Source organism: Meles meles, chromosome 2 (assembly GCF_922984935.1).
Source record: "Meles meles chromosome 2, mMelMel3.1 paternal haplotype, whole genome shotgun sequence".
Classification (NCBI taxonomy): domain Eukaryota; kingdom Metazoa; phylum Chordata; class Mammalia; order Carnivora; family Mustelidae; genus Meles; species Meles meles.
The window spans coordinates 89,987,770-89,999,240 of NC_060067.1; the positions used below are offsets into that span (position 1 = coordinate 89,987,770).

Here is an 11,471-nt window from a genome sequence, read left to right on the forward strand (position 1 = left end):
TTTCTGGCAGTAAATATGCTTTAAAAATACCGTACATCTTTTCATAGACTTTTTCTAAGTATAGTTTTGGATTATGTTAAATATTTTAGAGAATATCCTATTAGAGCATATGGGTAGCAATATCTTAGTCTTCACATTTTACCTTCATAAATAATGCTAGCAAGAATGAACCTCTTCTAAGCAGAAATCCTGCTTTTACATGCGCTTGATGATTTAATCCGTACAACTTCTGAATTTTTATTGCCCCCATTTTTAATACGGAGGAAATGGGAGCTTAGGGAGTTTAAGCACCTTAAGTTCACTCAGCTAATAAACAAAGACCTGTTCAAAGTCAGAGATTTTTTTTTTTACTCCAAACTCATTCTGCCTCATTTTAATTTTTAAGCAGTTTTATTTTTTTTTGTAGAGATAGGATTTCTAAATAACACATTTCTGAATGGTTCTAAACAAGCCCTTATAAGCTCTGAATTTTTCTCAGTTTATGTATTAGCTGAAGTGTTTACAGTTTGTTTGTAAAAGTGAAAAAATGTTTGTCTGTTTATTATAGTTGAAGGGCTATTGCGCTGGAGATGGAATGAATGCCCAGGCTGGTGAGGCACATCAGTTTGTTAGGCAGCATTAAAGGCCTACTCAGAAGAATATTTTAATAGTTTTTATTTTATTATATTTTAAATTTTGATGATAAACGATTTCATACACAGAATGGTACCACAAATATCCTGGTAGACATCTGTGCCACTACCATCTTGATTTAATAAGTGCTAACACTTTGCCATATTCTTTTTGACCTTTTTTTGTAAGGATTTTTTGATACAACTAAATGCCCCTACCCTATCCCATTAGCTCTTATCCTTCCACGAGGATCTTTACTATCTTGAAGTTCAAGTATTTTCTTCCCATGTATGCTTCTCTATATTCTTACTTACAGAAGTACATTCATATTTTTATGTACTAGTTTTATGTGTTTTTAAAATATGCATAAATGAATAATATACTACATATTCTGTACTTTTTCCACTTTATGCTTTTGAGAATTACCTATACTGATACATGTACATCTTGTTTTTCATTCTCACTGCTATAGTATAATATTCCATTGTATGAATAAGCCATTTTTGTTTTTTCATTCCTCTACTGATGAATATTTCTCTTATTTTCCTTCTCTGAGTATTATAAATAATGCTGTATTTAGGATCATAGTAAATGTCTCCTTTTGCACACTTCTAAGTGTTTTTCTGGATGACCTACCTGGGAGTAGTTTATCCGTTTATAGTTCCAGCAACATGGTACAAGAGTTTCTCACTGTTTGCAGAAGCACTTGGTATTAACAGATTTTAAAACATTCGCCTACTAAAAAACAACTGCCCCGTACATCTTCAAAAATGTGGGTCTCATGAAAGACAAAGGCCAAGGAACTACTCCAGAGAAAAGGAGACTGAAGATAAATAAAAAGATAAACAAGATAAAAATATTGTTCCTCAGAAACAAGAGACTGAATACGTATTAAACGGTTCTTGACCCTTGTTCATTTTTCTAAAGTTTGATTGTTGTAGGATGGTTATATAAGAGAATATTCTTGTTCTTTGGGAATACTGAAGTATTTAGAGATAAAGGGACATGATGTCTGAAAATTAGTTTCAAATGCCTTAGCAATACAATAATACAGACAGTGAGATAAAGCAAGGTAGCAACTTTCTCACACTGGTGAATCTAGGTAAAGAGTATATGTGAATTCATTTTACTTGCAGCTCTTCGATAGATATGAAATCTTTTTGGAAGAAAAAATGTTTGCTAGGGGCGCCTGGGTGGCTCAGTGGATTAAACCGCTGCCTTCGGCTCAGGTCATGGTCTCAGGGTCCTGGGATCGAGCCCCGCATCGTGCTCTCTGCTCCGCGGGGAGCCTGCTTCCTCCTCTCTCTCTGCCTGCCTTTCTGCCTACTTGTGATCTCTCTCTCTGTCAAATAGATAAATAAAATCTTAAAAAAAAATGTTTGCTAAACTCATAGGTGTGAATGTATTCGTTATTTTAATTTACTCTTCTCTGATTACTAAGTGAGACTGAACATCTTTTTATATGTTGGTCATTCAGATTTCCTTTTTTGTGAATTTAAATTCCTTTTCCTGATTCTACTTGGCTATTTGCCTTTTCCTTATCGACTTCTCAAAATTCTGTAGTATTCTTCATCCCCATTCTTTTTTTTTCTTTAAGATTTTATTTATTTGACAGACAGAGATCACAAGTTGGCAGAGAAGCAGGCAGAGACAGAGGGGGAAGCAGACGCCCCGCTGGGCAAAGAGCCCAATGCAGGGCTTGATCCCAGGACCCCGAGATCATGACCTGAGCTGAAAGGCAGAGGCTTAACCCATTGAGCCACCCAGGCACCCCCATTCCAATTCTTTGTTGATGTGTTTCACAAACAACTTCTCTTACTTTTCGGTTTGTCTTTTAACTTTGGGTAATGGGTTTGGGAGTCTCAGCCTATGAGTGTATAAAATAACTTTGTTTTCAATATTTTCCCACGAACTGTCCTATTTGGGATTCTTCTTTTCTGTTGGATGGAGGATCCCTTTACAACATCTTGTCAAGACTCCATAACTCTCCAGTAACTTGGTTATTAAAAAGTCTCTTGTTTATAATTAAAGAAGACAGTTAAGTTTATCTTGAACCATGAATGTCCAAATCAAATCTAAATTTCTTCTCTCCTTACTCCTAGCACAAACGAAACCTTTCCATGTCTCTAGTGGAGAAAGGCTATGGTCTGCTTTGTATATACATCCATCCCCTAACTCATCAAGGTGTCCTCTGTATGTGGAGTGGGAAGAACAAGCCAAAGGGCAAGCATCTTTCCACTTGAGTGAACTGTGGGTGCAGCTTCCTCCTTGTTTGTCACTACTGCTCTAACGCTGGACAAGTTTTAACATCCTCACTGTGGCAGGCACCCATGTGCTGCCTCTGTAACTGGGCTGGGAGCATGTTGAGAGTGTTTGAAAAAGCCACATGGGCTACCTCCCCTTTGCACAGTTCCTGAAGCAGAGATCTAGCCCTGACTTCAGGTTCGCATCTAATTTTCACCTTTTCCATAAGGACAGCCTGTTATCCCAGCCCCATTCATTGAATAGACTCCCCTTTCCCACTGATGTGTATTACTGCCTTCCACCCAATATAGTGGAAATTTTATCTGTTTGCCAAATAATGGGAGTACAGGTTTACCCAATGGCTGTTATACTCTTAACTGAGTTCTTTTTTCGCCCTGACTTAATTGCCAGGAGAAGGTCAGCAAGTTTGCTGGGATCGATATTTAATTGGGAGCAGGATGCCAGGCCTTTGGTTTAAGCAACTATAATCTTTATGAGTGATTACCTTGGCTTTTCCCCCTCCCTTGGCTTCTGGGGATTGGAGGTACCCTATCTTCCTTCCACCCAGAAAGAAAGAATAATCTCTCCACCCCAGAAGCCCCTGACTCCTCCCATGTCTCAGTCCTTTTCCTTATGTGGAGTGAGGAGGAAATTCATGGTAAGTACTGGTCTAGTGAGTTTCAGTAAGCCTTGAGAGGTGGCTGGCCCCAACTGCTAGTGACAGCTTGGTCTTAGACCATGGAGTACTTAGCATCCTTTCTCATCAGTTTTGTGTTTATCAACAATTTCAGGACAAACAGAAAAATCCCATTTGACATAAGGTTACATTTCATTGCTATTCTTTTCGCATAAAAGTTTTAAAATGTCTTAATATAGTCAGATTTATTCTTCCTTATGGCTTATCCTTTCCTTTAGCTTTTTCAAGAAGTATTTCCCTATTCTTTTCAAAATTTTGCTTTTCACATTTAGACCTTTTATCTATTTGACTTGAAAAATTTGTTTTATGTATGATATGAGGTAGAGATCTAATTTTAATTTTCCCTTAAGTATAGTTCTTGTCTCAGTACTATTTGTCAGTCTTTTCTTTCCCAGTGATTTGTATTACTGCCTTTCAAATTGTCTTTAACTGATAACCGTTTCTTTGTATTTTCTTTCTATAGGAATCACCTTTGCTGTCCCCTAAGGTTAAGTAAATCCCTGACATGTCCACCCATCATAGTTAATTGTTCCAATGACATTTTATTAGATAGAGTAGAAGCTGTGTTCACTGTTGCATCCCTAGCAGTTAGGACAGTACCTGGCACCACGCTGGGTCTCAATAAATATTTGGCGAATGAACGAGCAGGTCCAAGCCAAGTCCACCCAGCTATGAGTCTGCCCTGAAGTCTAGATTCCACAGAATTCAACAGGCTTTCTATTTTACTGTGATTGGTAAAATGGGTTTTTCCTTTCCAGCAGCATAGTCTCTCTCTTGATCTGTTACTCTTTGAGGTAGACATTTTGAATATTCCTAGATTTCTCCCTTTCCTTGAGCTTGGCATCTAATGGGTCACTTAGCTTCATGATTTCTACTTTCTTAACTACATCTTCACTTCAGGTCAGGCCTTTCCCCCCTTCCTTCCTTTATTTTTTTTAATGTGGTATTTGATATATATATAAGAATGTAAGTAACACATATAAATTTTAACTACATGTATGCCTATGGAAACCACCACTTCCCTGAAAATGGCGACATTATCTGCCCATTGCTTCTACTTAGGTGCTCCTTCCTGGCCCACCCCTTGCCTCCACTTAAGAGGTAATTGCTAAGTTGAAGTTTGAGTTCCTCATCCTCTTGCTTTAGTTTCCTTTTCGAGTATAAACTTATTACATTAAAAAAAATTTCTTAACAATGCATTATGTAGATTTACTTATCAAACTTTGTAAGAATAGTTATATACTTTGTGAAGTCTGCAAACTGAATTTTTCATTCAACATTTATGCTTCTAAGTTTCATCCATCCTGTTTTGTGTGGCTACGGCTCAATGATTTCATTATTTAATTTCACTAGTGAACATAATGAGATTACATTGTGTAACATACCATGGTTTCTCTATTCTCCTGTTGATCTTTGTTTAGACTGTTTCCTGGTTTGTATTGCTGCTTTGGACAAGATTGCTATAAACATTGTTGTTTATGTCTCTTGATCCACTTGTGTAAAGTTTTTCCAGGCTCTGTATCAAGGAGTGGACTTTCTGGGTGAAAGGATATGCCAGTGTTCGGCTTTAAAAAATAATGCCAAATTGCTTCCCAGAGTGGTCTGTTTGTACTCATGCCAGTAAAGTGTCAAAGTCCCCATTGACTCATATTCTTTCCAACATTTGGCATTACAAGATTTGTTATTTTTTCCCTTTTTAGATGTGAAATTGTGTCTCCTTTTAATTGTAAATTGTATTTCCCTGAGAAAATAATTTGAGATTGTTTTATACGCCTATTGACTTGACTATTCATGATTCCATTTCTGTGTAATGCCTGTTTGTCTTTGCCCTTTTTTCTATTGGGTTATTTGAGTTTTTCTTCTTGAATTAAAGTTCTTCATGTATTTTAGATCCAAATTAAATTATTTATCAGTTGTAAGTATTGCCAATATTTTCTTCCAGTTTGTGGCTTGATTTTTTGTTTTCTTTATAGTATCTCTATTACCAGAGGTTTTAATGAAGTTTTAATAGTAATAATGTTGAATTTATCAATCTTTTCTATTATAATTGGAATTTTTTTATCTTGTTTAAAAAACATCCAGCTCTACACTGAATTTATAAATACATCCTCCTATGCTTTCTTTTAAAGGATTTACAAGCTTTATCTTTCACATTAAAGATGCATATGGAATTAATTTTTCATGTGTATGATATAAAGTAGGGCTCCAATTTTACTTTACTTTTTCCTTATGGATAAATAGCTATCCTGTAAGAGCATTTCTTTAGATTAAATATATTTACAATATATATTGCTATGAGAAGAAAACATACAATATCACAGAATATATGGTATTTTGAAAACATAAAATCTGTATATATATATATATAGTATTTAGTATACATACAAAATTTAAAAAGATATACACCAAAGTAACAACAACGATTATCTTTGGATAGTGGGACAATTAATGATCTTTGTTTATTTCTTCTTTTCTGTAATTTCCAACTTTTCTCTGTTGAACATATATTTATATTTTTTTCACAGTGAGAAATAAGGTAGTGTTTTTAGATAATAATGTGGTATCAGCACATCTTAAAGAGAAACCATGAATTAATTCCTCCAACTTAACTTTTTTTTTTTTTTTTTTAGCTTCTTCCATTCCTAGGGGTGGGGGAGAATGTTTGTAGATAATGCAGTAAGTCTTAATGGAAGGTGAAAAATGGTTGAGTTCTGAAATCTTCTATAAATAGTTAGATAAAGTTTTTCTCTCCCAAGCTGCGTTTGCTTTACAGGTATGTAAGTCTCTTTGGAGAATAGGATCCAGGTTACTTATGTGTATCATTGATGATATAATTATTTCTTTTTGATCAACAGCAGATAATGAAAAGACTTATAAAGCGATATGTTCTGAAAGCACAAGTAGACAAAGAAAATGATGAAGTTAATGAAGGTAAGCATCTTCATCCTGAGAAACATCCTTTTGCTACTAACTTAATGACCTTGGGAAACTTGATATTGAAGGATACTTTTAAAAATCCAATCTCAGGTAACAGTTCCAAGATTGATAGGAGAATCTTAGGTTACATTTCTAAAACTATTTTTTAAAAGAAAATGTTATTAAAAATGTCAATCAGAGACAATTGATCTCTACTCAGAATGTCGTAACTGGTTCTTAGAATGTAAAACCTGCAATCATTCTGGAAGCCTTTTAAGTCCTATTACATAAAGTAGTCGGTAGTTTCAGTTCTGTTGCAGTGAGTTCACATGAGTGTTAACACTTTTGCAACGTTAACAATTTCCAATAAAGTAGTTGGCTGGTTGGCTCAAATAGAACATACATTTCTTCAGAAAAATTTTTGCTTTGTTGTGCAGAAAGAAATCTGTAACCCATTTTTCTCATCTCTCGTTTCACTTTTGCCTTTCACTTTTCTTCTTGGCTCCTTACTTAAGGTACCTATTTTCCCAGGCATATCCTAGGCAGGGCATCTGTCTGTACTATAAAAACGTTTCTCCAAAGGCAAGGCCAAAGAACAGGCCCAGAGTTGGAAAGAAATCAACCTGGGAAAAGTAAGTGGCCTTAAAAATGGAAAGTGTAGCTTCTAATAGCAATGAGATGCCACTAGATCTATCTATGCTGATAAGAGAAAAAAGGGCTAAACTAAACAAAATGGTGATGGCCTTCAAAGCCATTACTTGATGGATGCAAGGAATCTCTGGAAAATCTGGGTCTGTTTACTGATACATGTATGTAGAAAAGAACTGTATGAATGTGTGATTGAAGACCAGCAAAAATCCAATCATGATGCCCAAGAAACTGTCTCAGGGAAATGGGATGGAAAAGAGTCGTAGTTCAGAAAGCAGAAATCTGATCATTCGTACAGTAACCTCCCTGGTGGGGGCGAGGGGACAAGAAAAACAAAGTGATCTGGGGTAATTGGATGGCTGACAGCATCAAAAACAAAGGAGCATCTTCCATATCCCTGCTCCAAAGAGGAAAATAAGTTAATGAGAATATGGAGTTTGAACAAAGTTCTAACTAAACTATCATAGAGTTTAATATCCTCATTTAATAAATGAAGAAACTGAAGTCCAAGAGGTTGAGTAGTTTGTGTTTCCCATATTGGTAGACTACAAATAACACTTAATGAATAGTCTCCCCATAACTCAAAAACACGGAAGGAGGATATGGTACTAGGGAGGTGAAAGGCGATATAATGGATTTATAGTCCAAATGTGATTGAGAATGGTATGAGAATCCATTTCTTTCACCAAAGACCAGCCTCATGATTTCAAATTAGAATCATATTGCCAGATGGGAAAGGAAGAAGCACTCTTTTTTTTTTTTTTTGCCTAAAAAAAGGAATCTGCAAATGTTTTATGTGTATTCTTGAGGAATAGAGCTCTTTAAGATAAAACGTTTCTGACTTGTATATATATAAAAGAATGTAGAAATTACACTTTTAAGCATCATAAAGGTACCAGGGAGTATTATGGAAGGTATGTTTTACATGTGATTCTTTCACAGAAAGCTTGTTAAAATACCAATAATTTGTGAAGAATCATTTCTTAGATTCAGGATAAATTTCCACCCCAAAGTTCACCTTCCATTGTCAATGGCTTATCTACATTGTAATCATTTGCAAGAGAATCTTGCAAATCTTCTTAATTGCAAACTACATATACTCAAAATACTGCCAAGCTGAATAATGGGAATACTTGTGCTTTAAGAACCACAAAGTCTCCTTTGGAGACTCCTGTGTGTATACACATTGCCAGTGGTATCACACCTAAACTTAATTTCTTACTTGTTACTTGTTACTTCCTTATACATTGGCTTTCTGTGTCCTACAAAGTGTTCCTTGGCGCTAAGCTCATTACCATAGCCTTCTGTAATAATCACTCCTACTTTTTTTTTCTTGCCTTCCCTTCTTCAAACCTGACTTAAAATTTACTTGTTCCATGTCAGTATTTGCCTGTTAAACAGATTGAATCACCTTTGGTAAAGTTTCGTTTTGTTAGGAGTCTCATCCATCCTAGCAAAGGGAGATGATCCATGTAGGTTTCAACCCTTATGTCTGAGGGAACCAAAGGGACTCCCTATAGACAGAATGGGATACTCTGGCTGTAGATCAGGTAGCCGAAAAATCGCCCTGTGTTAAGAGGTGTTTGAGCCACAGAACAGTACTTTAGCTGAGTTTTACTAATGAAAACATAGCTGGACTATTTCTTACAAATTTTTCAAAGGTCAGTGCATTTTTAAAGACTAATACTTCTTGGGACAGCTGGGTGGCTCAGGTTAGGTGTCTGCCTTTGGCTTGGGTCATGATCCCAGAGTCCTGGGATTGAATCCTGCATCAGGCTCCTTACACAGAAAAGAGCCTGTTTCTCCCTCTGCCTGCAGCTCCCCCTGCTTGTGATCTCTCTCTCTCTCCCTCTAACAAATTATTAAAAATCTAAAAAAAAAAAAAAAAAAAAGACTAATACTTCTTAAATATCTTGAAGGGAAAAGTTCCATAAAAATAACTTGGACTTTATGAAGCAAATGTATTAATTTTATATGCATTTGTATGAATTTCACTCTCTCTTCTTTTCTGATCCAAAGAGCAAATTACCAATTTTTTCTTAAATACAAATACTATAGGTGAATTAAAAGAAATCAAGCAAGATATCTCCAGCCTTCGTTATGAACTTTTGGAGGACAAGAGCCAAGCAACTGAGGAATTAGCAGTCCTGATTCATAAACTCAGTGAGAAACTGAATCCTAGCATGCCGAGATGTGAATGATTCAGTAACCTGGAATAATGGCTTTGACTATAGCACAAAAGTGGGCAATAATATTTCTAAGTATGAAATACTTGAAAAACTATGGTGTAAATTTTTAGTATTAACTACCTTTATCATGTGAAACTTTGAAACTTAGGTCTTAATGATTTTATTGTTTTATCACATGAAAATGCTCTTCATTTTAATTGTCTGCCTTGACATTATAAACAATGACATGCCATTGTATTTAAAGGCCCAGTATTATTCCATTACTGACACTTTTGTCCACTTTAGAATAAACTCTATGTCTTTGCACTACCTGTTTGCCTCCAAGAGACTGTAAGCTCCTTGGGGACAGGGACCATGTCTTATTCATCTTTGTGTCTCCAGCGTCTAGTACGGTTCCTGGTACATAGTAGGTGCTCAATAAATGTTGAAACCAACTGAACAGAACTGCCAACAAAATACAAATAAAAATGAAAAGGCCATCACCATGTAGCATTCCTTCCCTTGTCCAAGTGCTAAGAGGTTTTTTTTTTTTTCTAATAGAAATTAAAGAAATTTTATAACCAGCTATGACTTGGTAAGATTTTCTTAGAATTTTTGGCATCACTCATAATCCTAGAACCTTTGAGCCCTGAATGAAGAATTTAACAATGAAATTAATTAATAGAAAATATAGTTACATTACATATTTAAGTTTCATAGAATTGTTCAAAATGACACATTAAAGATTTTTCTAAAGTATATAGAGTTTGTTTTCTGTCTTAAATTTTCATTTGTTGTTTTTTAGTAATGTGAATTTATTCAGTGGGGTGGTGAGTTTGTTTTTTTAAAGTTAGGGGCTATGCAGGGTTGCTATTTTGTGATAACCTTCTAATTTCTGCCTCTAATGTTTAGTGCTAAAGAAGATATCAATAACTAACTTCTATCTTGCCCATTAGCTTCATTCTGAGTTTTAGAGGGTATGTGTATGGGAAGAACCAAGAGCGAGCAATGGCTGTCTACATGGAAACACATATTCAAGCAGCATCAGGTATGTTTCATTTCCCTTTGAGGCATCTCTTGCTATCACTACTTAGTGATTGACATCCTTTTTCTTATCGAAGCATTTCAGTTACACTTTTTACACAAAATGGATGGTGATGAGCCTGTAATTGATTTATTCTATAATTGAGCTGACTACTGGTAATATCCACACCACCTCACAACTTTAATAAGAAAGGGGATATAGGCCAGTAATATCCCTCATCTATTCACAGACCATAAAGCACTCAAAAAATTTTTTAACCAGCTGGGTTTTAATCTCTTATAGCGTTGTGCTTATCACCTGGATTCTCTTCACTCTTTTTTTTGTCAGGTCTTATGGGAATACGATTTTTGATCTTAGCTCAAGGATAGTTTTATAGGTTCTAAAAACCAATTAAATACATGATACTTCAAAAATCATTAATATCACACAGGAAGGCTTTCTAGGCATGAAAATAAAAATGAACATTAAATGGTACTACATAAAGATCTTTAAAGATAATTTCTTAATTTCTACTTTTGGGGAGTTAAAACAGTTAAGGTAAGAAAAGAACTTTATACAGTTTTACTACCACTAAAATATTTCATTAACTTTTGTCCTATGCTAATGGTATTTTGTCTGAAACATTTTCAAACTTTATGTATTTTATGTTATACCTCAGAACTGAATAGAATATTGATTTTTCATCATTATATGTTACTATAGTTTATAATAAATCAGTAAAGACATGGAGTTTCCATAAAAGACAATACTTTCAGTCTCCTAGTATTATCTAGGAGTCCAAGAAAAATAAGTTTTTGCCTATAGCTATGGAACAGCATATTCAGTAATGTTCCTAATTGGGACTGGAAACATTTTGAAAGACAAAGTGTCAGATTCATCTGAGGACATCCAGCATAGGATCCTTGGAGTCTTGGAAGAAGATAAAGCTCATGGCATATATACCCTGTGAGAAAATACATCTTTTTTTTTTTTTTAAAGCCCATGCCTCCCACAACTATAGAGTTCTCAATGTAGGTTGTTTTTTGTTTGTTTGTTTGTTTGTTTTGTTTTGTTTTGTTTTTTACTATACTTACATAAAATACTGGTATATTTCTGTTATTTCATTTTTTTCCTTCTTCATAGTTTCTAGGTGGTAGCCAAG

At 35.1% G+C, this 11,471-nt stretch overlaps 1 protein-coding gene across 4 annotated transcripts in view; it reads left to right on the forward strand.

Annotated features, from left to right (window-relative positions):
- TRPC3 (transient receptor potential cation channel subfamily C member 3) overlaps nt 1–9,955 on the forward strand; it is a 72,159-nt gene extending 62,204 nt beyond the window's left edge. For 2 of the 4 annotated variants that reach the window (XM_045997186.1, XM_045997184.1), the window contains 2 exons: nt 6,412–6,484; nt 9,176–9,955. In XM_045997186.1, coding sequence (XP_045853142.1) covers nt 6,412–6,484; nt 9,176–9,318 — 216 coding nt within the window. In that variant the 3' untranslated portion in view covers nt 9,319–9,955. Of the gene's footprint in view, nt 1–6,408; nt 6,485–9,175 lie in introns of all 4 variants that reach the window. The other 2 variants (XM_045997183.1, XM_045997185.1) reach the window with 1 other exon arrangement.
- The last annotated feature ends 1,516 nt before the right edge of the window (nt 9,956–11,471 follow it).